This window comes from Panthera leo, chromosome A2 (genome assembly GCF_018350215.1).
Source record: "Panthera leo isolate Ple1 chromosome A2, P.leo_Ple1_pat1.1, whole genome shotgun sequence".
In the NCBI taxonomy this organism is placed as follows: domain Eukaryota; kingdom Metazoa; phylum Chordata; class Mammalia; order Carnivora; family Felidae; genus Panthera; species Panthera leo.
Window position 1 is genome coordinate 60,404,710 of NC_056680.1, and position 25,106 is coordinate 60,429,815.

Consider the following 25,106-nt stretch of genomic DNA (forward strand, 5'->3'; position numbering starts at 1 on the left):
GAGGTCTTCTAAGTCACTGCACCACACTGCTGCTCCCTAAGTGTGGGGCGGATTTTCTGCTGTTTTGACGTTTCCTCTCTGTCAGCGGTCTACCGCCTATATCAGTGCCCAGACAGAGAGTGGGCAGGCCCGAGGAGCACGTAGCCCTGCAGGTTTGTGGTGACGGGTCCTGTGTGACCAGGGGCAGGAGGAAAACGTGACAAGGACGTGTTCAGAACCAATCCTCTGAAATGAGAGGCGTGCCTTCACATCCCTGCAGGAGCCTCGAGAAGAAAACTTTCCTGCCCTTCACTCGAAAGGAGGTTGGATTTACACACTGACAGGAAGGCAGTCCTCCCGTAAATCACAGTCCTTTCTAGGGTCCACAGAGCACTGGCTGCGGGTGTCGTTCCCAGGAGCTGCCCAGGAAGGCTCAGCACAGTCTGGGAGGGAGGGAGAGAGGGCCTGTGTATCGGAGGACTCAGGACACCCAGGACTGAAAGGACAAGCTGGAGGGGACACGACACTTCATGAGATAAGGGGAGGCCCACGAGGGACAGGGCGGCCCGGGAGCGGACGGGGCACGCCCACAGGGAGAGGGCGGGACACCCCCACAGGGAGAGGGTGGCCCTACACAGGCCGGAGGGGGCGGGGCAGAAGTTCTGCGCTTGCGCCTGCCCCGCGCCGCCTGCCTGCGCCCTCATCCTTCAGCCTTCGTGTTTCCGGCCGTGCCTATCTGCATCCGGGGCACGAAATCCCTCCGCCGGGACTGGGGCGGTGGCACCCGGCCGGAACCGGAAGCGAACCCTGCGCCAGGCGGGGAAGCCGGCGTCGGACCCGTCAGCAGCCGGCGGCGGTCGTCGGGGGCGGCGGCCGCGCTGCTCGGTGCGAGCCGGTCCCGCGGCCGGGTGGGCGGTCCGAGGGCGCGGCGCCATGAAGCTGTACAGCCTCAGCGTCCTGTACAAAGGCGAGCCCAAGGCGGTGCTGCTCAAAGCCGCGTACGACGTGTCCTCCTTCAGCTTCTTCCAGAGGTCCAGGTGAGCGGCCCGGGCGGGGGAGGCCAAGGGGGCGGGGTGGGAGGTGGGAGGGGGGAGGCCTGGGGGGCGGGGGAGGACGGGGGGAGGCCCGGAGGGCGGGGGTGGGCGGCGGGGCCCGGCCTCCTTGGGAGGAGCGCGACGATGGCCTCTTCCTCGGTCTGGGGACTGTGCCTTCGAGGAATCATCTTCGTTTCGCTGGATAAAAGACTTATGCTATTCTAGAACATTATTCCCGTGCTCGCTGTTTTACGTATTCTTGTCGTTGTAAAATTATCAGGGGCCTTGGAAAAAGTGCAGATTCCCAGGTTCACACCCAGACGTCCCGAACTAGAGGGTTGGGGCCCAGAGGTCTGTATTCCAACCTAGGCAGCTTGGGCGCCACACCTTGGGAGCCGCTTAGGGTATCTGATGGGCCTTCCCAGCGATTCCGTGGGAAGGTTATTGGTATAATCTGCGTACTCCGTTTTGTCAACGGAGTCACTGAGGCCTGGAGAAACCAGCCAGGACTCACTGTGTGCTGCTTCCAGTGGAGCCCTGATGGGGCCAAAGGGTCTGCACTGAGGATTTGGAAGGAAGCGTGGGATGTGTAGGCCTATAGGCTTCTCCTGTTTCTGGACGCTTTAGTAGCAGGAAACTGTGTTGAAGACACAGCAGACACTTGCAGCCCATCGTGGGCGGGCTGGGTGACTCAGGCACAGAAGGGGAAGGACCCTCCAGGGTCCATGTCTGTGGCCACACGGCCCCGGGGGCTAGTGGACGCTATTGTCTGGACTCGGAATTCAACAGTTCCTGTTCCTGATGAGAGGGCTTTGCTGGCAGAATCTAAAACCGTTTCTGTTGTTTTGTAAAATGTTCGGCTTGTTTTGGGTCCTTAGTGAAGCACCTTCTCGATACTCGGTTTCCTTTACTGTGGTCTCCATTCTCTGCTTGTCTGTGATGTTCGGTGCCAGCTTGGCCAAGTGGTTCCTTTTCTTTCTCCCGGCCCTTGTCTACGGAGGGTCCTCAGAGATTTCAGTGTGGGACTGTTACCTCACTGGTGAGGGCTCCTGGACCGGTTTCTGGTGGCGAGCACAGCTGCAGCACTCTAGGCACATCCTCTTAAGGCAGTGGATGATCTAGCTTTTTCCCATCCTTCCTGCCTCATGATGACCAGACCCCAGGTTGTGAAACCTTCAGATGGTTCCCCTGTTTTTCTGCCTCTGTGTGCAGACTTTTGCGAGAGTGTAACTTCTCCTCTGTCTGGTGACAGTCCTGCTATGAGCTCTGTCTCTGGTTGGTTTTATTGCAAGGACTTCCTTGTTTGGAGACGTCTTTTCTGTGGGATTGTTTCCATCCTATCACTCTCTCAGGGTGATGGAGCAAGTGCTGCTGTGCGCCAGGCATGGTGCTTTGCACTCGTGTGACCATCATAGCGAATCTGGATTTCCTAGTTGAGGCACAGTGCCGCAGGTAACTTGCTTGGAGGTCACACATCTTGCACATGGTGGAGCTGGGGTCCCAGCCGAGGACGTCCACCGCAGGGTCGGAGATCCTCATGCCACATGGCCCCCTGCATGGCAGTCCCAGTCACAGGCTTCCTGTTGGCCCCTGTCCCTCTGGCTGCACTGTTGTCACCTGTGATTCTTCCATTCCGGCCGCATCTCTCTGTCCGACGGCCCTGGTACAAATCATTTCCTGGTCTCGGCCAAGCCATTGTCTCCGAGTAGCCTGGATGACGTACCTCAGATGAGCCAGCGCACCCTAGGCCGGGTTCTGTGCCCTCGGCCGTGTCCACGGCGTGTGTGCATCCTGCCTCAATGTCTGGCGTGTGCGGCAGCCCACCTGGTTGCGTGTCTGCTGCCTCCTGCTTCTCCCTGTGTCCGAGGGCCTCTGCTGACCACAGCGTCAGCATCCTGGAAGCCTGCAGTAGGTGCCCCAGAGGTCTGGAAGTGGGTTGTCTGGCGCGCTAGGAGCAGCAGGTGTGGTGTGAATGGTCAGGGCAATTAGTAACAAAACCACGTTTATCGCTTGTCGCCGAGGCCCGGAAGGCAACGAGTGAAGCCAAGAAACACTAGCTCCTTAGTGTCCAAGCTCAGAGGTCACCTTCCATTGTGCCAGTGACAAGGTGACAGGAGGAGGTAATCTGTGTTATGTTTCTTAGTGTTCAGGAGTTCATGACCTTCACGAGTCAGCTGATCGTGGAGCGCTCGGCCAAGGGCAGCAGAGCTTCAGTCAAAGAACAAGGTAAGAGGACCGCCCCCTCCCTGGTGTGCACCCCATCACGCCTCAGGCAGCCCGTGGCTCTCTGCACACTGCCGGCCTGCCCTTCTTCCCTCCTCTTCCTTCTGCTTGCACACGATGCTGAGCCCACTGCTGCCATCTGAGCCGCCCAAGTCAGTGTGCCCCTGTAGCTCACACCTGCTTCAGGTGAGGGTCTGACTCTTGGAGCTGTACACGGCCTTCCTGAATCCTTCTCTTTCCCTCCAGAGCTGGACACATCTCAAAAAAGGATTTGCAACCAGCCCTGTTGAGGTAATACCACGTCCTGTGCTCCTTAGGTTTCGGACCAGGAATCCGAAAACTCATCCTGTTTTTCTCTTGGCCAGTATTTTTACTTGTTCACAATTCAGGTTTCCCGTGAGAGTCTTCAGGCTTTTATCGTAGAGGCATATGTTGTACAGACCGATCAGGAAAGACAGACGTGTCGTATAGACACATCACGTGAACCTCACTGGGCAGAGACGCCCGTCGCACGGTGCTGCCCTGGTCTTGTGACCTGGAGGCCCGGTCACCATCCTGGTGGTGCGTCTGTTCTGCATGAGATCCTGGTATCTTTCACGACGCAGGAGTGAAATTGGATCGTGAACATGGAAATAGTCTGGTTTCCTCAGGCCATGTCTGCCTTCCCAGTTTTCTTAGAAATGTTCCATCTGCACTGGTCCAGCGTCTCCAGTTCTGCGGATGCATACATTTCGGTTCGCGTTTGAACCTTTCGGTTCGCGTTTGTCTGGGAGTGCAGACAAAGCCTGGAGAGTGTCGGTGATGGTCCTGTCCCCCACCCCGCTCTCCTTTATCTCTGCCCTTTCTTGATTGCAGAGCTCACGATCTCACCTTCTCCCCTTTTGTTGTTTTTGTTTGTTTGTGCCAGGGTCCGGTGCTTGAGCGTCTTAAGGACAAGAAGCTTCTTATTTGTCAGCTGTTGCCCTCACATCCCTTTTACTGTGGGGTGTGGTTAGCTGCATCGTCTTCGAATCCTTTGTAAAATGACAAAAATTCATATCCTAGTTAATGAATGTTTTGCAGAAGCTCTTGTACAGACTGTACCATTGGATAACTTGATGGCTTTGGCACAGGAATCCATAGGCAGCAGGGACTCATGTTTTTGTAGATGGACCTTCTCTCCACTGTCCTCCCCTCTCCTCTTCCTCCCTTACGCCCTCCAGTCCAGCACAGAACACAACAGGCCAGGATTCCCGTAATGAGGAACCTGAGGCCCCGAGAGGTGATTTCCTGATTCGAGGACACTTTTATAGGAATGTTTAAATTTTTTTTATATTTATTTTTGAGAGACAGCAAGAGAGCACGTGCACGAGTGTGAGGGGCAGAGAGAGAGGGAGACACAGGGTCCGAAGCAGGCTCCAGGCTCTGAGCTATCAGCACAGAGCCCAACAGGGGGATTGAACCCACAAACCGCGAGATTATGACCTGAACTGAAGTCAGATGCTTAACCGACTGAGCCACCCAGGTGCCTCTCTTTTTTTTTAAGTTTATTTATTTTAAGAGCGAGAGGGAGAGCAGGGGATAGGCAGAGGGAGACACAGAATCTGAAGCAGTCCCCAGGCTCTAAGCTGTCAGCACACAGCCGGACGTGGGGCTCAAACCCACAAGCTGTGAGATCATGACCTGAGCCGAAGTCTGACACTCAATTGACTGAGCGCCCCAGGCAAGCGCATTGGGATTTTTTTAAGAAATTGGAGGCTATTTGTCTCTTCCAGGGTCTCTTCAGCTTGGAAACAGAATGGAGCCTGAGACATGCAGTTCCCTGAGTTGCGGGCAGGCCTGATCTAGAGCTCAGGATGGAACTTAGAAACACACCTGGGACCGTGTTGCCTGGGATGTTTTCTGCTCCCCTGGCTTTGCACACTGGGCCCCTGGGCCTTGGCTCGTCCTAAAGCAGACATTGGGTCATGCTGGTTGCAGAGCTCCGTTATGCACTGTTCGTGCAAGCTTCATTGATCCAGAAGGCAAGGGCTCAGCATTGTGATGCTTTGATGATCAGGGCTGAAAACGTCTAAGGGCCTCAAGTTACCACATGCGTGTCTGACTTCTCCTCAGAATATCTGTGCCACGTCTACGTGCGAAACGACAGCCTTGCAGGGGTGGTCATTGCTGACAGTGAATATCCGTCCCGGGTGGCCTTTACCTTGCTGGAGAAGGTGAGTTTGCAGTGTGGCTGGACTGGGCTCGGATCAACAAGTGGGGTCAGTGCCCGAGTTACAGGGGATGAAGTAGTGTGTCCCTAATCAACCCATTTTCAGCCGTTTTTTCTTGGCCCTAAACCAAGAGACAGTCTGGCATCCCTTCCCAGTTCTTTCCCTGGCACTGATTTCTGTCTGTCATCCCTCCCATGTCTGGGCTCATGTCCCCAAGTGCCACCTTGACTCACCCTGTCTGCCTCAGCATCACAGCCTACTCCTGGGATGGGCTCTAGGGCCAGCTCTGGCTGTGTTCTTGCCCCTGCCAGTCCTCTGGCCACTCTCTTCCTGCCTCTGCCCTCAGCAATGGTGATTGTGGCTCCTCTGAGCCCTGTGCCCTGCTCTGTGGCTGCCTCCCCTCCGTCAGGTTGTCCCTGCACACAGTGGACCCTCCCACCTCCGTGCTTCTGCCCGTGCTGCAGTGATGGGCGCTCCTTCCCCACACGGGTCCAGCGCCTGTGTGTCCATCAGTCCTTTAAGCAACACTTACCGTAAACCCCTGTTTACGGGCTCTGGCCCCTAGCCTCCCACAGCACAGTGCACTTACAAGCCTGTGAAATCTGGTGGTCACTTAAATCGGAAGGATCCAGTTCCCTTTTGAAGAACTGTTTTGGAAAAAGAGGGCCAGTACCTTTTCTTCTAGAATTTTTATGGCCGCGTCAAAGCAGAAATCTTTAAAATTCAGATGCTTTTATCATTCTTCAGATGAGGTTCATCTCAGGCTGGGTACAGTTCGTATTTAATTACCAGAATACTTATAATTCGAGCTTCAATGTGCCCCTGGCCACTAGCTGTCCTCCTCTTCCCTCCTCCCAGGCCTGCCAGCCTCTCTTGGGTGAGGCTGTCCATTGAAGCCCTGTAGCTGTGATGGTGCTGATGCACTCTTCTGTCTTGCAGGTACTAGACGAATTCTCCAAGCAGGTGGACAGGATAGAGTGGCCAGTCGGATCCCCTGCTACAATTCACTACACGGCCCTAGATGGCCACCTCAGTCGATACCAGGTAGGGTGTCTAATCGCCCCGAGGAGAGGCCGTGTGACACAGGAAAGCCGGCAGCCCTGATGGCCGTGGCTGTAGGTGACTCCAGGCAGCCTTGGTGTCGACATCCCTCTGAAACATCCAGGGGCCCACGTTAAGACCTGGAACCTGAGCCCCACAGCAGGCTTCCATTTCTCTGTCCTGTGTTTAAGCAGCCTGAGGGTTTTTAACTTGGGAAAGTGTTTCTAGCTCAGTTGGGTTGAGCTTTGTTTCCAAATGGTCCTGATGTTATTCTTGGCTCTTCCCCTAGAACCCCCGAGAAGCTGACCCCATGAGTAAGGTGCAGGCTGAGCTGGATGAGACCAAAATCATTCTGGTAAGCAGAGCGGGGGCCAGCATGTCCCAAAGCTGGGGGCAGAAAGCCTGGTGGCCACCGTGCACACCATCAAGGCTTGTTGGGAGTCCTAGTCCAAGCGCTTTTCTTTCTTTTTTTTTTTTTTTTTCCCTAATATTTATTTTTGAGAGGGGGAGAGAGAGAGAGAGGTAGAGCACAAGTGGGGGAGGGGCAGAGAGAGAGGGAGACACAGCATCCGAAGCAGGATCCAGGCTCCGAGCTGTTAGCATGGAGCCTGATATGAGGCTCAAACCCACGAACCGCGAGATCATGACCTGAGCTGAAGTCTGACGCTTCACCAACTGAGCATCCCAGGTGCCTCCCCAAGCTCTTTTCTGAAGGGGGTGTTTGCCCGCCTCTCCCTGTGCATCCAAGGCCTCGAAGCCAGACTGGCTTAGGCAAGGCCAGGCCTAGCCCTCCTGCCTGTTGTGAGGGGTCCATGTGGAGCACCAGTGTGGTCCCCCACCCCCCCCAACACTCCCCTCTGGCAGTTACTGGTTGTGATGGCCTGAGTTCTGTGGCTCTCCTTCCCTGTGCTGGTGCCTTCGGTACTTTGTCTCCAAGCCCAGCAGGTGCCTCCCTTACGGGGTGTGGGCTGCGGGGACAGCTACCAGTGCTGACTAAAGACAGATGTAGGGTCGTCAGGCCCCAGCCAGGAGACCAGGAATTTGCATCCTGCCTGAGACCTCCTGGTTTGTAACCTTAGCTTCAGCTTCTCCCTGCACTTTTTTTGTTTGTCTTTTTGTTTTTTTAAGCTTTGATCTGCCTTCGGCTCTTGAGGCATCTGTTTTCACTTCAAGTTTGGTCTTGTGGCCTCTGCCTCACACCTGGTCCCTCGCTTCCTGCCTGCCACTAGTCTGTCCAGCAGACAGTGACCATCGCTATGTCACCCTCTGCTCGTAGCTCCTCAGCCCGTCTTAGGACAGCTGTGGGGCCACCTGTAGGCTCCCTGGCACGGCCCCACGGTCTCATGGCCTCCCTTTCCTGCCTGGCATCCCTGCTGGTGCCCCTGTGCACAGGCCTCCAGGATGCCACCGCGTGGTCACTACTTGTTCATGCGTCTCCTTGACTAGCATGTGAGCTGTCATGACTGGGGGCTTTTCCCTCGTCCTTATCTCTATACCCCTGACCCCAGTGCAGCGCCATGCTTAGGCCACCAATGCCCAGCGGCTCATGATCCCTGACTGAGTGGATGCAAAAGCCCAGAAAAGGTGCCCGGGGAAAACCCTGCCCAGACATAAAACTCCTGCCAACACCAGCTCAGCTTTCGTGCACACAGGTGTCCCCTGGGGCTGGACTCGGGTCTGGGCAGGACCCAAGTGTTCGGGACCACGCTTCAAGTAATGTGGTTCTGAGGCTCAGGAAGGAAAGCAAGACATGGCAGTCTTGAGGTGTGTGCATCCTGTACCGCCTGCTCCCCCACGGCTTCTAACCGAGCCCCGGCCCTATTCTGGCTACAAAAATCGTGTCTCTGGTCCTGCCATTCTTCCCTTCCGTGTCTTCATCTGGTTAACTTCCGTGGTGAGAACCTAAGCTGTTCAGCTGCACGTAGAGATGAAGCACATCATTGCTCATTCTTGGGTCTGCGTGTTTCATGCTCGTGTGCCTGGGTTCCTGCCGCTCCCGTTGAAGAGGTCTCCGGGGGCCCTGTGGCCGCTCCAGCAATGGCCATCTGGGCTGGAAGCGAGCCGGCCACTTGCTGGTGGCCCCAGGGCAGGGGGCTCTTGTGAGGGCCTCGTTCCTTCACCCCGAGATCAGGTCTGTGGGTGCGGCCGCTCCCTGAGTGCTCACATGTAAACACAGGTCCCTTCAGGAAGGTGAGGCGCAGTCTGTCTGGTGGGAATACATGTGTGTGAGGGCGGGTATAAGTGACTTCTGGAGCGTGCTTGTCTCAGCCTGTGCTGTGGGCACCCCGTGGGACAGTCACTAGGTCCTGTTCCATCCGTAAGTCTGGGACACGGCTGACGCATGGTAGGGAGGAGCCCAAGGGAGACGCATTCCCCGTGGTTGAGCTTCAGGAGGGACTCACGTCCACCTGCTCTGTGAACATCAGAGTGTTCTCTTCTCTGACCCTGCAGCACAACACCATGGAGTCTCTGCTGGAGCGGGGGGAGAAACTAGATGACCTGGTGTCCAAGTCTGAAGTGCTGGGGACACAGTCTAAAGCCTTCTATAAAACGGTGAGCACCGGCCCTGGCTCTGGGCACCCCTCCCTCGGGCTCTACCGCATGAGCCTTCGGGACGTTCAGTGACGTGTGGGGAGAGCACAGGAGGTGGCCGAGGCCTGGCAGCAGCGGCAGGCAGGCTCATCAGGCGCCGCAGGAGGGTGGGTCTGCTCAGCTCCTGGTCCCGCCACTCGCAGAGCATATCGGTGCTCAGTCTTCTCAAAGAGACTCTTTTGCCTCCGTTGTCTCCCTGCAACAGAGGTGCTTTGCTGTCTGGACGGCGGTGGGGCTGAGTTTATACATGGGCTTTCCTGTGAGCTTGGGAGGGGCCTGGCCTGTGGAGTCTGGGGGCAAGAGAGGGGATCTATCCGGTCCTCTGAAGACATTCTCGGTACCACCTCCACACGTGTTGTCCGATAGCACCTGGGGACACAGACTGGGCCAAAGTCAGACACTCAGGCTGCCTCACACGGCCTCGCTCTCCCTCCCCCTCACCGACGGAGGCCCGCCTCTCTGAGGTGCCCCCAGGTCCTCCAGCCGGCTCAGCAGTCCGATTCCTGGAGCCCCACGGGGTCCCCCCGCCGCGTGTGCCCTGGTGGGGCTGCTGGCGGCCTCCATCCTCTCCAGCTCCTGTTTGTTTCTTTCAAGGCCCGGAAGCAGAACTCATGCTGTGCAGTAATGTGACAGCAGCGCGCAGAGGCCCCTGGGCCAAACGCCAGTCATTCGCATCAGAACCACAGTCCCTGGAGAAGCAGAGCCACCACAGGAAGACTCTGCACCCCTGGAGCCCTTGGCAGGGACCGAGGGGTCGCAGAACGGCCTGGGGGTGGGGAACATTCAAATTTACATGCCTGATGATTTTTGAAAAGATGGTTTGAGGCCCCCAGGGATGTATTATTGGGCCAGATGAAACCATAAACTCTTGAGTGACTCACACGGATGCTGATGGGCTCGTCTCTCACCCCTGGGAAGACCCGTGGGCCCCTGACCTGGGCGAGGCCCCCAGCAGGTCGGAGCCAACCTTGTCGGGCCTTAGTCTGCCTTTGGGTTGTATCTGTGCCCGGATTGTTTTAACTCTGCAGTAGGCCGAGGGGAGGCCTGACTGCAGGGCTGGGGGCACAGACCTGGGGCTCGGATCTTGGGAAACCCACTGTGGGTGGGCGTGAGGGGTCGGGGCGAGCAGGGTGTAGGCCAGTGCTTTGGGCCAAGGTCCACGGTGGGAGGCGATGGTCACCAGGCTTCACGGATTCTGGGGTACCTTTGCACTTCTGCTGAATTGACCTTTTGCTGAGGGCACTACCTATCCGTTACATTGCACAGAAATGCCTGCAGGGGCGCAGGGCATGGGGGGTCATCTGCCCTGAACTTCAGTTGGGCTCTGACCACCAGGTCACAGCAGTATGTGTGGTCTCTTAACTCGTGTTCCTTTGCCTCGCTGGCAACAAGACTGTCCCAGCAACCGCCTGGGGCCTGTGTGCCTTAGCAAGTGGCCTTTCCTGTGGCTGCTGTTCCTGGGCACCAACACCAGGTACCAGCCATCCTGAGCCTCCCAATGCCCCATGGGTGTGGTCTGAGCCAGCACCTCCCCAGCCCGACCCCCGCAGGAGCACTGCCTGAGAGGCCCCCCCATCCAGAGGCACAAGCCCCCGCCATGAGACCTGCCAGCCCCCTCAGGCCCTGCTGCCTCCCCCTGTCCTAAGTACTTCCAGAGCATGCCAGCTCACGATGCACCCTTGGGACCCACTCCCCACAGAGCCCTTCCTGGGGTGGTGTCAAACAAGATCCCGTCCCAGGGGGTCCTTCCCTGAGCTGGTTCTTGCCCTACCCAGGAGGTCCCACCCACTGCCCTGGCAGCAAGTGCCAGCCCCTGAATTCCCTTGCTTGGGCTGGAAGGTGGAACTTCATGGCTTCTTGACGACCCTGCCCTAATGGGTGTACCTGCCAGCTGCCCTTTTGGCTCTGGGCACTGCGTCGGCCTCTAACATAGCCTGCCCTGTGCAACCCTGAGCGAGGTGCCAACCCACCTGCTCAATGGTGCCCAGGGTGCTCTGACTTCCCCTTAAGGACAGCGTGGTATCTGACACCTCCAGCTTTGGAGGTGGCTGAGGAGGATGGGGTGGGGGTGGGTGGGGCCGGCTCACACCTGTGCAGGCGAAGAGCACTTGGCAAAGAGTGTATTTTATAGTAACTGCTGCCTAACTGTTCTGTTTGAAAGGTTCTTATCTGGATAAACTTGTCTTCTGAAATTCCACAATAGTCCTCTGCTTTGTTCAAGCCTCAGGGGCCCCTTTCCTCGGGAAGCCGGGTGCAGGGTCCTGGGGCAGTTCCTGTCCTTAAGCCCCAGGCCTAAGCTGTAACTCCCTTCACCTAGACCTGTCTAGCAGGAGACAGGGGAGGGGGCCCTGGAGCAGAGGCTAGCCCTGCCGGGACTCCTGGATTAGGGGGACTGGCCTGGGGAGTTGCCCTGCAACCACAGCCAGGGCCACACACGTGGAAAGTCCTCAGGAGCTGGAGGCAGGCTCTGCAGGCGTGGGGGGTGTCTGGTGCCTCCCTGGGCGCTTGTGGGCCCAGGAGCCTCAAGTCTGGTCCCAGGTTAGGGAATGACCTCAGTGGCTGGTGGTTAGAGGGTCTGAGGATTGTGCAGCCTTGTTTCATTGGTGGCCATGAGCCTTGCCTTCAATCTCACTTGTGATTGTGGAAATGAGAAGTGGCCTTGGGTTTTGGGGCTGGACTGAGGGCATCAGCTTCTGCTTGCGGGACCTGCTGGGTCACAGGGTCTCCCTGAGGCCCAAGGAGCCTTGACCAAAGCAGGTACCATTTAAAAGTGATGAACCCAAGACTGTCTCACTGACCTCGCTTTGTAGTTCCCTGCCCACTCCATACGGGGTGCCCAGCCTGCCGGTCCTGCTCCGCACCCCAGGGCTCAGGGTCCTCAGGGCTGGGCAGGGCCGTGTGAGTGCCCCCAGGGAGGCCTGGCCTGGAAAGCTTCCTCGGATTACAGCTGATAGGTGAGTGGAGCCCTAGATACAGAGTCGGGGACTGACTGCCGCTCGCTCCGGGGCCGTGTCCTAGATTCTCTGAGCCCCACTCTTGGAGCCTCTGTGTGTTCTCTGGCATAAACCTTCCTCCTGAGAACGCCTGCCGGGCACCAGGAGCTGAAGTCAAGGGCCTCCTGTCCTAGTGGGCAGGTCTGGGGTAGCCAGAGAGGACCCCCTGGGGCGTCCTTACCAGAAGACACACGAGTGGGGAATGTTTGGTGTCCAGAATTATTGTGAGGCCCACATTTCTGTCCCAGAAAAGCATGAGGCATACAATACAGACAGGCATTGGCAGGGCCTGGGGACATGGTGTGGAGGGGGGACTGCCCACGTTCGTGTGAGGGTGCACGTGGGCTCCAGCAGGCTGCGCGGGTCTGTCTGGGAGGGCAGAGGGCCAGGAGGCCTGCAGCAGAACCAGTGGAGCACAGACCACAGCAGCCCCAGCCTGCCTGAGCCCAAGCGCGTGTGGCCACACGCTGCTCAGGTGTCCTCAGGCCATGTGGCCATGTGGTCACGCATTCAGACAGCCCTGGGGCCATGTGGTCCTGCTGCCTTGTGCTCAATGCTTACTCAGGCGGCACGAGCCGAAGGCGGGCATTCCTGGGGGAGGCCCCACGTGGCTTTGCATCCTCATACCACAGGGGAATGGTGGGCAGCTGGTGACGTGTCCCTCCTGAGTGACAGGCCGGGGTCACAGATGATGGGGTAGAGCCTGCCAAGAAGAGCGGGAGTCGGGGTAGGGCACAGGGAAAGGGAAGGAGGGCCCTGGGATAAAGCCCCCAGCTGCAAGTGAAGCCATTGGTCCTGATTTTCTTTTATTTGCAGTTTCCCGAGACAGAACAAAATAATGGTTTTTTTACACTTACAAGGCTCAGAAAGAAAAGACAATGAAACTCAGCAAAAGAGAGAAGAGGAAGGGCCGGCCGGCACTGCGGGCAGCCGGCCCTCCACAGAGCGGGCCGGCCGACGCCACCACACCTCGGACGCCTAGCTAGAGGAGCAGGTGTGGCTTGCTCGAAAGGGGTCATGCAAAAGAACTATCCCCCAGAAAAAATCCCCAAATTATTCCAGACAGGCAGCTCCGTGGAGATGACAGGTGAAGGGAGAAGGGAGGAGGCCCCCAGAGGGGAGGATGGCCGGGCCCCACGCTGTCCACGGCGAGCACTGCCGCTGCCTGAGGCCCAGGGAGCCCGGCGGATGTTTACCCTGTGTCCATGGGTGGGGACAGCTGTCCTGAGCACAGCCGTGGACGGGCAGGTGAGTGTCCGTTCTGAGTGTCGCTCCCCACTCTGTGCCCCTCCCTTGGCTTGATTTGTGGGGGAAGATAAAGAAAACCCTTGTTGAAAATGTGAATTAAGGGGGTAGGTGTTGGGGCGCCAGGTCCTGCGTCTCTTCCATCACAGCCCCTGACCACCCTGACCTGGCCGGCTGCCCCGGGACCCCGGTACTGCCACCTTACCACGCAGCCCGAGCCCAAGCTGCACCTCAGTGCCCACCAGCACGAGGGGCACCTCAAGATGGGCCCAGCCCGTGCTCTCCTCATCCCGGGGTCCCCATCACACAGCATCCTCCCTCAAGAGGCCTGGCCAGGGGTTCACCGTGCCCTGCCCCTTGGGCCCAGGGCGGCCCTCCCTCCCTCTCTCCCTCCCTCGGCTCCAGACCCAGACTCCAAAAGCACTGCCTGGAAACATCTGCCTGGACCAGTCTCGGCCTGGGAGCCCAGAGAGCCATGCACCTGCCTTCTGACCCCTCTCCCCTTCCTGCCTCTTGACCAAGTCCAGAGCCCCTGGTGGACGTGCCAGCAGGGGAAAGGTCGGCAGAGGAAGAGGTGACCCTGAATGGGAGGGAGGCCAACCCAGGGGCTCCCCTCCCGACAGGGCTGCAGCCAACAGTGTCCTCTCCACAAGTCTGCCAGGCATGAGATCTGACATTAAGGGGTGCCTCCCCCTCACCAAACCTCCTCGGCCCTGGAGGGACCAGAACTGGAGCCTTGGGCCTGAGGGGGCTTCTTGGATGGCTTGTCGGGCGCCCGGGGGCCGGCCCGGCCTCTGCACTGCTCATCCATGCTGGGGGCATGAGAGGAAAGGAGGGGGACAGCCGTGCTCAGGTTCCCTGGGCCCCAGGTGGCCAACACTCCTGACAGCAGCCATGCACGGCAGGGAATGCAGACACCTGGGGAGGGGCGTCACCTAACACACACCGTTCCTCGGCCCGGCCCCTGTGGACACGTTCACTACCCCATGGTCCCCAGGGGCCAGGAGCGGACAGACACATGGAGCGTGGGTGGGGGGGGTGCCCGTCGGTCCGAAGCCCCACAAATGCCAGTGATTTTTACAGCTTTTTCCTTTTTTTTTTTTTTTTTCCGTTTCATCCAACATCAATTGTTTCTGTGGTTGTTGTCGTCTTGTTAAAAACAAATCACATCCGGTCTTGGTTTTCTGCAGACACAGGCACCAGGGGAGGAACGAGGCAGACACAAACATGCGACAGGCAGGCCACCTTGGCGGCCGGGCTCCAAACACCGAGTCTGTCCCGCGACGCCGGCCGCGGCTCTGAAAGGGGGCGAGAGTGGGTGGTCAGCCCTGCCCCCGGGGGGCATGCCTCCCCCCCCTCGCCCGCAAGGCCAACGCCAGGGACACCCACCTTCACTGCAGCGGGGCCACGGGCGCGCCCGAGCAGTGGAAGTGCACGTTCTGCCACTTGCCGTCACGGCGATGCCACACGCGTGTCTCCTCGGACTGGCTGGTGCGGGGCCGGCCCTGCCCGTCGATGTACTGCGTGAGGCGGATGTAGGCGATACATGCAGCGTCCTCCCCGATGACGTGCACGTGCGGGTTCAGTATGGTCGTGTGGATGGGCTTGCTGTTCTTGGCGAGCACTATGGCAGGGGGCGGAGACGGGGGGGGGGGGCCGCTGGGCTCCGCGCCCTGTGCGCCCCGCCCACCTCCCGTATCTGCCCCACCCGCATCCCTACCACAACGCCCCGCCCAAGGCCTTGTTTCCGCCTGCGCCCCGCCCACCGCCCGTCTCCGCCCGTCTCCTGTATCTGTCCCGCTCACCGCCTGTCCCCACCACTCTTCCCGCCCACCGCTCGACCCCCTCGCTCACGGTTCTCGAAGTAGAATCTGTGGAAATCCATCCCTTCCACCAGATTGCCCAGGGCTTCAGGCTCGAACGAGGTCAGGCCTGGGTCACAGATTTTCCTGGGGGGCAGACCCAGGTGAGGAGGGGCCCCGGCCACGCCCCGCCCCTCCCTCTCGCCGCGGGGAAACCCACCCCCCCCCAGCCCAGACGCCCGGCTCACGCGTAGGCTTCGAAGTCCCCGCTGTTGACCGCCTCGATGAGCTGCTCCGTGATCTTGATGACCTCCTGCTTCCGCGCTGCGGGGACACAGTCGCCCAGTGACCGAGGGCCGCCCCAAGCAGCCCCGCTGCGGGCCTAGAGAAGGGCGTCTCCAGCGCCCACCTGCCTCTCCTCCCCGAAGGGACCCAAATCCGTCCAGATCGGGCCGCGCCCTCCGAGGCCCCCAGTGCCCTCCCCTCCCCCCCGCTCCATCCCCCACCGTTTCCAAGTCCAGCTATGCTGTGTCACATACAGCATCTCCACGCGACAGACGTATTCCCTCCAAGGGACCACGTGTCTGGAGACCAAGGGGAAGCCAAGCCTGCCATAACCCACCCTGTGGTACCCCCCCATTCCTGGGCCGCATCCGCTGGGCCCTCTGCAGCTGCGGCACTGGGTCCTGCGTCCCGGCTCCTGCCACCTGGATGTGGCTCACCAGCCCTGCTCGAACCCATCACATCTTTAGGAATGTCCACTAAAGGACGAGGCCAGGAAGGCCTGGGGGCTGCAGGGTGAGGATTATGAGCAAAAGCCAGGGCATAGGGCCATACGGGTCCAGTAGGGAAGTCGAGTCTGTGGGTCTCTTCCTGACTGCCCGCTGGCCTCCACCTGTTCCGTTCTGGCCAAGGTGAGGGCCCCTCCCCACCGTCCCCCCCACATTTCCCGTCCAGCCGGCGCCCCCCATGCCAGAGCTCTGCCTGCTTGGCCTCTGGGCCTAGTTAGGCCTGGCCCCCAGGGTCCCCTCCATCTCTTTAACTACAACTTATTTTCATGCAAACTATTATAAACATATGGAAGAAGTGGACAATAATAGAGCCGCACACCCTGCTGATTCAAACCAGCACAACTTTCAAGACAGCTGGGAAATAAAACCTTACAGGTATATTTGTGAGTGGCTGTGTTCCCCTAAATTTTGTTCTTCACCCCCTTCCCCAGAGACCGCCTGTCCTGACGCAGGTGCTTAACACCCTCCATGCAGATACACACCAGAATACACACGCCATGAGCACGTGTGCACAAACATCACGGTGCTCTCTTAAAGCAACAGAGTGCTGATGGTAAACCTCGGACGCAGCAAATGCACTGAAGGCCGGGCCCCCTCCCCACAGGCTCCCTCCCAGCTCTCTGCCCCTGGAGGGGACGTCTGTCTGCAGGTCTCTACTCTTCAGTGAGTAGTACCCCTGGGAACAGCACACGGGTGAGCTGACCTGTGGGCCGAGGTCCCAGCGCACAGACTGCAGGGTCTAGAAGGGCGAACGTGGTATCCTGAAGCATGTGCCCACAGCCCTGGAGTGAGACTGCCCATTCTCCCTGCCACCAGCACCCACAGATGCCCACCTGGAGGGTGGACGAGCCTAGGCGGGCCTTGAGTGCTGCACAGGTTCTGGACTGTGAAGACACGAGGACCTCCATGATACCTGAGGTGTTGGGTGCACGTGTGGGCTTGTGTGTCGTGAGAGGGAGGGCACGTGTTCACATACGTCACATACGTGCGTGTTCGCATGTATAGGTTCATACGTGCGTTGCCTTGCAAGTTTTTCCTACCTTGACAAACCCTCTCTCCAGGCCCAGCTGACTTCTGCTAAGGGGCCATTTCCACCAAACTCTGTGCCTGGGGTCCAGGAAGGTGGGCTGCAGGCTCATTACCCTAAGGCCTCATGTCCACCTGTGTCCACCAGCAAAGCTCTGTCCCTACACACGCCACTCTCTGTTCTCAGTCTTGGGATCCCTGGGCAGGGCAACATCGGACATTTGGGGTCCCTCTGCATCACCTGGCTTCCCTCTACTTGGGCGTTTCTGCTGCAAGGATGCTATCCACCCTCCCAGGTTCCCGTCACCTTAATGGAGATGGCTTCCCACTGAGGCCCCAGAGCTGGGCACCCTCTGCCTGTGTGAGGATGGCGGCGCCTGCGTGTCCGGACACCCGACACCCGCTAGCCTCCCTCCCCCACAGAGAGCACCCCACAGAGCCCGCAGCCAACAACCCTGCCGCTGGGGCTGAGCAACAGTTCCTCTGTCTCATTCCCAGGGTACTCTGATTTACGGTCACTCCATGCTACGACAAGTCAACCTGATCTCCCACTTAACGAAAGAGTATTGGGTGTTTTTAAACAAACCATAATAAAAAAATGAGAATCCGCAACAGGGAAAGTATTAAGTAAACAGGAGAGAGTCAGGGCACGGCACAAATTGTGGAGCCTGGTGTATGGGAAACAGCTGCCAACCCATTCTGCAGACAGGGAAGGCGAGACTGCCGAGGGGCTGCTGCCCAGACCCAACCCTGGCCCATGGGGCGTGCTGCATGAGGGACTCCCCGGAGGAAAAGCCTCTGAGCAGAGCACAGTCTGCCCGTCAGCAGGCGACTCTGCAGATGGGGCTGTGGTGTGTGGGCAAGGGTCTGGCTTGGGAGGGGTGCCAGAGGTGAACAGGAGCCCCCACACTCCCTCTGGCTCTCCTCGGGCAAGCTTGCAGGCCAGGGAGGCCAGGCTGCTGGCAGAGGGTCTGGGGGGGCCCCAGTGACTCCAGACTGGCCCTAATCCACGTACCCTGGCATCTGCAGAGGTACCGGGAGCGCCAGCCACACCAGGCAGGCAGCTGCACAGGATCAGCCTGGATTGGGTGTAATCCCTGATTATGGAGAACAGGGCCTGGGCCAGTGGGTACCAACCCCATTTACATAGGAACACAGCTGGCACACACATTCCAGGGAAGGAGGGGACCCAAGACCCACAGCGGGACGGCCCCTGCAGCCTAGGTCCTTGTGCTGGGAGAGGCGGACAGTGGTCCCAGAGTTGGAGATGGGGGCACCCCATCAGAACCTTGAGAGCCAGATCTCAGCCCAAACAGTCCCTTCTTTGGGCCCATGTGACTCCCGTCCTTCACCTGCAGCCCACCCAATACTCAAAGGAGCCAGGGTGCTGAGGACAGGGGGAAGGGCACATCTAGGAGCTAGGAGCCTGGGGGCACCTGCCCTCAATCCCCTTAGCGCTCACCCCTCCCCCACCAGTCCTGCCACACCAGTGGCTGCAGGCCCCTGGCACCCCTTCCTTTGGCTCTGCTCCAGGCCCCTTCCTGTAGTCCCCACCTCTGTAGTTTGGTTCAAGACAGACCCCCAAGATCAGCCTGCCGTGCTCAGACCCACAGCACGTCCTGTCCTCAGAGCCCCCAACCCGGTCTGCCATGCAGACTCCGAAGGCAGGTGGGCTGGGGTACTGTGGCAGGCACCCCCACCCCCACCCTGTGTGCACCTCTCCACAAACCCAAGCCTCAGCTTCTGTGATCCAAGGCCGGGCAGGCCCAGGGAGTGCACAAATGGGGAGTTCTGACCCCTCCCCAGGCTCTGCTGCGCACCTACAACAGCCCTGCCCCCTCCCCCACGAGACCCCTGGCCAAGCAGGCCCGCAGAGACCTGCACCTGCCCTCGCCCCTCTGGCAAGTACAGAGAGCTCCCTAGGAGAGCCACTGCTGCCCGAAGGCTGCCCCTGTGCCCCCCGACACTGCTTTGCTTGGCTCCCCCTCCTCCCTGCCCTGGCCCTCAGGCCTGGGCTGGGGGTGGGGGAGGTGGGGGGGTGGGATGGGTGGGGTGGGGGCACAGGGTCTGCCAGCACTCACCCAGACACTCCCCAGCCATGCCCGGCCCCTGGCCCGCAGCCTCTCATCCGACAGCACCTCCCTGCATGTCAGTCCCTGGGCAGGTTGGGGGGGGGCTGTGGCCCTGGGCTGTCATCCACCCCTGTAAGCGATCCTCACGGCAGTCGGCGGACGGGCTGGAACAGCCGGCCCCTCCCTTCCTGCCTGGGGGGGGGGGGCAGCCCAGTGCAAACCGCCCCCCAGCAACCGACACTGCGTCACACGGGCCACAGATCACAGGCACGAGCCTCTAGTCCACCCCGACTGTTTCTGATTCTTTCCTTCACGACCGCACATCTGCAACCACAAACTTGGTTTCTGAGGCCAAATGCCACCTTCATGGGGAACTCCCTGTGCCCCACTTTCTGCCCCCACAAGCTGGCTGCTCCCCAGAGTGAGGGGGCAGCACACCACAGCCGGGGGTCTCGACATTCCTGTGAGCCCCCAGTTGCAGCCAGGGGGCCACTCAAGGTGCTACTTACACGGGGTGGGCGGGGGGCCTGGGAGAGCCGAAGATGGGCAGGGTGGGGGGCCCTGGACTTCCAGAGCCCCTGAGCCCCTCTTCACTGTGTTCAGGATGTCAGAGAGCCTGGGGGCTGGGGTGGAACAGACCAGACGTGAACAGGGAGCAGGTGGGGAGCATGCAGGACAGAAAACTGTGGGCTAATGAGCCAAGCCAGAGAGAATAGGAGACAGAGTGGGACGTAGAGGGAGCATTGGGAACATAGGGGGACAGAAGGGGGAATGTGGAGGAACACAGGGGGATGTCGAGGGATGTGAGGGGTACTGGGGGGTGTAGGGGGATGTGGGAGGACAAGGACGGACATGGGAGGACAGGGAGGGTGAAAGTGGACAGGGGGAGGCTCCAGTAATGCCTGGTAAATGCACCTGTCTGCCCATGGCAGGGCGGTTGCTGTGGGCAGAGAAGGGTGCCCTCTAGGGAGGACAGAGGAAGCAGCCCAGCATGTGGAGAACCCAGTGGAGAACCCAGGGGGGCAGGAAGCCCAGGCCTTTTCCTTCTCATTCCACAAGCCTGTGAGCCGGAGGAGCTTCTGCAATAGCTCCTTGTCCCTAGACTCCCTGGGACCCGCTGGGTGCTCAGGGCAGGGGGCGCCATGAGGTCACAGTGACTGGGAAGGTCAGGCAGGCGATCCAAGGAAGGCAGGAAGCACAGTGTGACCCCAGAGGGCCTCCCCAGAGCTCAGGGGACCCTCTGGGGCTGGACCGCAGTGCAGGAGGGAGGAAGGCTGGGAGCTGCTGGAGGAGTTAGTGCCAGACGCCCAGACAGGCCCGGACAGTTAGCCTCCGGCAACCTGGCAGGGGCAGCCGAGGCCGTGCATGGTGGGCACAGGGGCCGCTGAGCAGCAGGGACAGCAGGCCTGGGAACACTACTTACACAGAGTGGGCAGGGGGCCTTCAGCTTCCAGGGCCCCCGAGCCCCTCCTCGTGGAGCTCAGGATATCAGGGACCCTGAGGGCTGGCGTGGACAGGAGGCAAAGCGTGAGGTGGGGCAGAGAAAGCAAGGCCCTGCTCTCTCCCGCCCTGAGACCGGTCTCAGCAGCAAGAAGCTGCTGGGCAGAGACCAGAGTGGGGCCTTAGCCCACATGGAGGGCCGGCTGAAGGGGCAGAGGCAGCCAGAGGGGACCCAGGAGGAGCACTGCTCCAGAGAGACAGGGCCTGCAGCAGGGGCCTCCTGATGCAGAGAGAGCAGGGAGCTAACAGGAGGTGGAGATGAGTTGGGGGTGTGTGGTTTCTGAGCTCCCCGAGCCCCTCCTCGTGGAGCTGCTCCTCACTGCCAGGAATCCTGGGGACTGGGGCAGACCTGTCAGGAACCCTGGGGGCTGGGGCAGACCAGTGAGATGAAACTGGAGACAGGTGGGGACACGCAGGAAAGAGAGGATAGGGAATGGGACGAGGACCCCGGTGGGGTCAGGCTGAAAAGGCCCAGACACAGCTCACAGCAGCCCCAACACCAGGTGGTGGGGTCCAGAGGCAGTGGGGAGGCAGGAGGCGGGGCTCCAGGAGTGCTGGGAGGTGTCCAGACCAATGACCTTCAGTGTGCGGGAGTCTGCCCTGTTTCCTGGGGCTGTGGGGGTCTGGGCTGGGAGGAGGCTGGCCAGGCCAGGCTCTGCCGGACCCTCCTGCAGGCTTGGGCCATCCAGGCCCCCACATGGCCAGACAGAATGGCAGGCCAGAGTGTTGGGAAGGCCTCCGTGCTGACGGTTTAGGCCTGTGTCTGTCTGTCTGGAGAAAACACACAAACAGCCACTCTCCCTTCATCCAAGGGCCTATGCTCACCTCTGTTTTCGGGTGTCACTGCATCCCCCAAACTGATAGAATGGCCGGCCATCAGGCCCTGGGGCAGCCCTGAGGGGTGTGTGAGCATGTGGCTGAGAGAATTAGGTGGTCTGGTGTGGCTGGGACGCCACATCCCCTCCCTGGGGATGCTGACAAGGTGGAGAGCAGAAGAGGGGTGCCTGGGCACACAGGGAGGGCGCTCTGCCGCCCTCTGAGGCCCAGGCATGGTCACTGGCCTTGCACAGAGTGGAAGCCCAACCCACCCACACAAGTGGTGGAAACATCCAGAACCCAAAATAAGCCCCTTTGTTGGTTATCTACTTATCAACTACCAGCTTAGCAAGATCACAAATATAAGGGAATTTAACAGAAGTTGAGCAAATTCAGCTCTCAAGGTGTTCCCCACAGGAACCGGTCCTCCGCAGGGTGGGAGGCCCCTTACTGGTCAGGGCGCCAGGGCCGGAGACTGCCCCGGGGCCGGCCCATCTGCCAGCACGCCCCGGTCAGGCTCCCGCCGACACACCCGCTCGCAGACGCCCCACCCCCACGGCTCACCCACCAGCCACCTCGCGGACGCCCCGCCCCCACGGCCCACCCACCAGCCACCTCGCGGGCGCCCCGCCCCCATGGCCCACCCACCAGCCAGCGCCTCGCAGACGCTCCACCCCCTTGCCGGCGCCCCGCCCCCCACGGCCCACCCACCAGCACAGCAGAATGCGTGCGACACTCGTACCTTTTGTGTCTTCGTCCTCTATGGTGGTGTGGGTGCTGTCCGACGACTCCTGGGGACACACAGGGACGCAGCAGGTCAGGACGTGGCCTCCACGGGCCCTGGAGGTGCCCTCCCAAGGCTGCGGGGCCCCAACCCAGAATCCCCAGGGGCAGGGCAGGAGCTTCGTGCCGGCCCCCAGGGGTCACCCATCCCCTGGGCTCAGCCACTCACGTCCCCAACAGCCCAGGGACGTGACTGCGCCTTCTCCCGACAGCGCACACGCCTGGTGGAAAGACCCTGTGCTCAGATGACTCTCTTTAATAAGCCAGGAAGATGGGCCCTTTAAAATTCCACAATACTGGTGAAGAAGAAAGGTACCCACAGCCTGTGTATTTTGGCAGACAGGGTGGGAAGCTTCCAGAAGGCCCTCAAGAGCCTTGGCCCGGCCCAGGCAGAATGGAGCTGCACCCACACCTCCTTCCCCAGGAGGGGGCCGCCTGCCCCTTAGGCCTCGACTGTCCAGCATCACTCCTCAGGTGGCCTTAGAGGGCAGCCGGGCAGCCCCACACCTGGGGGCTTGCCGCCCTTCAGATAAGAAACCAGGTGCTGTTCACCTGTTGCGCGGTTCCCAAGACGCTGGCTTGCTCCTCAGAAAGAACCATCTTAACGGAGTTCTGGAGCGCCCCCTCTGGCCCCCTGACTGAACACACTTCTCTGGGCCCTGCCCAGAAGTGGGGGGTCTGCAGCCTGGAGGACCAGACGGTTGTCTAGAGCCCCTTTGCAGGGAGAACAGGAGCCTCTCACCCCAGACACAGGGTCCAGGGACACCGGTCCACAGTCACAAGGCAGGAGTGCACCCAGGCCCTTCCCAGAACCTGGAGTCTGGCTTGATCCCCCTGATCCCGGCCCACAGCCAGCGTGTGGGGCAGCCCTTTGGGGAACCCAGGCCTGGGTATGTGCGTGTGGGGGCGAGGGGTGCTGGTCCTAGAAACAGCTCAGCCGCCCACGTCCCTCCCGCCACCCTAGAGCCAGCCCCTTCTCTGGCCCGGGCAGGCGAGGTGCCTATGCAGCAGAAATGATGTCAGAGCGGAGCAGAGAGGAGGCAGGCTGGCTCAGCAGGAAGCACAGGGGGCACAGAGGTGAGCAATGGGGGAAGCCAGGGGCGTCTGAGCTACTCCCTCCCCCAACTGCCCCTTCTCCCCTGGGACCTGCGTCTGAGGCCACCCTGTGCTCCTGGCCCCTGGCTGCCCGGCGGACAACATGAGACGTAGACCTTGCTCTGGGCCTTGGGCAGCCCCAGACTTGCGGGGCTCACTGTACACCTGCCCCCCTACGCTCAGCACAAGTGCCCCCCAGGGGTCACCGTCCCAGACATGCCCCCCGCTGGCCTGCCTCCTGCCCGAGCACAGGCTCCTAAGGGGGGACGGGGTGCGGCAGTACCTTGATCCCGTCCACAGGGTTATGAATGACGGTGGTTTGAGGCTCCTACAGAAGAAGGAAGCAGAGGAAGGAAAGAGGGAAGTGAGCAGGGCAGGAGGGGGTAGGGGAGGAGGGCAGCGGAGCCAGGATGGCAGGAGGCGGAGCGGGCTGGGGAGGCCAGGGTGGGCCCAGAGGTGGGCAGAGAGCAAGCGTGTATGCCCACGGAGTGTGGGAGACAGCATGGGGGCCCCGGGCAGGAAAACAGGTCCTCCCCTCCCTTGGCTGCCCCGGCATGGTGGGGGCACGGTTCTGAGGATGTCATGGGGGTGGAGTGGCACATGGGATGGACAAGGTCTGAGACGGGGCTGGCTGTGTGGGACCCTCCCATCCTGGACTGAGGCTGCCCCCACGTGTGAGATGGCCATCTGGCAAACCCAGCCTTCCTGTGGGCATGTGGGGCTGGCTCCCAGAGGTGGGCCTGTGGCCCATGGAAACACCACACGTGCTCTGAGAAAACTCAACCTGTGCGCCAGCAAACCCCAACAGGCCACCGTGGGCACACAGCACCCCTGCTCCGCCAGCTGGGGTGTCCCCTGGGCAGGATCCCCCAGGCAAGGGCCAGAGCCAGAACCCCCAGGCAGTCACAGGCCAGCACAGCCACGGACGTGCATCTCCCTGGCCGCTGGGGGACTTGCAGGCCACGGCCTCTGATGGGAAGGTACCCGGGCTGGATCTCCACCAGGGAGACTGCCAAGGGCTCCTGTCTCCCTCAGATCACTGGGTGGGCTCCGAGGCCATGACCAGCCTCACCCATTCTTTCCCAAAGCCCCCACGTCCTGGACGGCGCACCCATGCAGCACCTGGGAGGTGTCTTCCCGGCAGGCCACACCCCTGCACAGTGTCTGCCTGGGCACTCTGGATGGGCCTGCCTCGGCAGGCGGAGGATCAGAAGTGCCCTCCACCCTGGGCCTCGCCTCACTGGCCGCCTGAAGGCCTCTCATTGCTGATTCAGAGTCCACCCAGGCGGGAGGCTGGGCCAGTCCCTGGCACCTGAGGGAGGCTCCCGAGCACAGCCCCAGGACCGCCTGAAAGGGGCTTGGCCCTCATTTCACACCGAAGAGGTAAAGGGGGCTGGAGGACCAGGCGTCCACCAGAGACAGGCCGGGGCTGGACCCCACCTTCACCCCAGGCCTCTGGACAGGTGGCCACCACATGGCAGGGGTGCGAGAGGGCCGGAAGCAGGGGGCTGAGGGGCTCAGTACCAGGGCGGCTGGAGGGAGTGTCCCCTTAGGGCTGGTCACAGCTGCACTGTTTTTGGTGCTGTTCGTCTGGGGCTGTGGAGAGAGGGAGAGGAGGTTAGAGGGACAAGGGGAACCTGCCTGGCCTAGAGGGAGGCCCTGCAGGGCGGTGGGGGAGGGCCAAGCGGCAGGGTCAGGGCTCCCCCCAGGACCTAGCGCACTCACCTTCACCGCGTCCGCTTTCTTGTTGAGTAAGCTCTTGGCTGCTGCATGAGGACAAAACAGGCAACATGAGCAAAGGGCCTGGGGCCAACACCACCCAGCCCTCAGTGTGAGGTGACCTCAGGGACCGGCCAGGCTCTGGGGGCCCCCAAGAGCAAGTGGGCAGGCGAGTGACCCGAGGTCCTGAGGCAGAGTGGCTT

The 25,106-nt window shown here is 60.5% G+C and overlaps 2 protein-coding genes across 8 annotated transcripts in view; one reads left to right on the forward strand and one right to left on the reverse strand.

Moving 5' to 3' along the window:
• Window positions 1-770: 770 nt before the first annotated feature.
• Window positions 771-9,943, forward strand: YKT6 (YKT6 v-SNARE homolog). Its single transcript, XM_042913083.1, has 7 exons — window positions 771-1,016; window positions 3,157-3,239; window positions 5,331-5,431; window positions 6,368-6,472; window positions 6,759-6,824; window positions 8,921-9,022; window positions 9,656-9,943. The coding sequence occupies exons 1-7, from the start codon at window positions 913-915 to the stop codon at window positions 9,689-9,691; spliced, it is 597 nt and encodes a 198-aa protein (XP_042769017.1). The 5' UTR covers window positions 771-912; the 3' UTR covers window positions 9,692-9,943.
• A 1,882-nt stretch (window positions 9,944-11,825) lies between these two features.
• CAMK2B (calcium/calmodulin dependent protein kinase II beta) overlaps window positions 11,826-25,106 on the reverse strand; it is an 82,786-nt gene continuing 69,505 nt past the window's right edge. For 3 of the 7 annotated variants that reach the window (XM_042913125.1, XM_042913098.1, XM_042913142.1), the window contains 8 exons: window positions 24,910-24,947; window positions 24,709-24,780; window positions 23,468-23,512; window positions 22,049-22,097; window positions 15,350-15,425; window positions 15,154-15,248; window positions 14,689-14,923; window positions 11,826-14,597 (listed from right to left, as the gene is read on the reverse strand). In XM_042913125.1, coding sequence (XP_042769059.1) covers window positions 14,691-14,923; window positions 15,154-15,248; window positions 15,350-15,425; window positions 22,049-22,097; window positions 23,468-23,512; window positions 24,709-24,780; window positions 24,910-24,947 — 608 coding nt within the window. In that variant the 3' untranslated portion in view covers window positions 11,826-14,597; window positions 14,689-14,690. Of the gene's footprint in view, window positions 14,598-14,688; window positions 14,924-15,153; window positions 15,249-15,349; window positions 15,426-19,499; window positions 19,614-20,413; window positions 20,495-22,048; window positions 22,098-23,467; window positions 23,513-24,708; window positions 24,781-24,909; window positions 24,951-25,106 lie in introns of all 7 variants that reach the window. The other 4 variants (XM_042913150.1, XM_042913117.1, XM_042913134.1 and 1 more) reach the window with 4 other exon arrangements.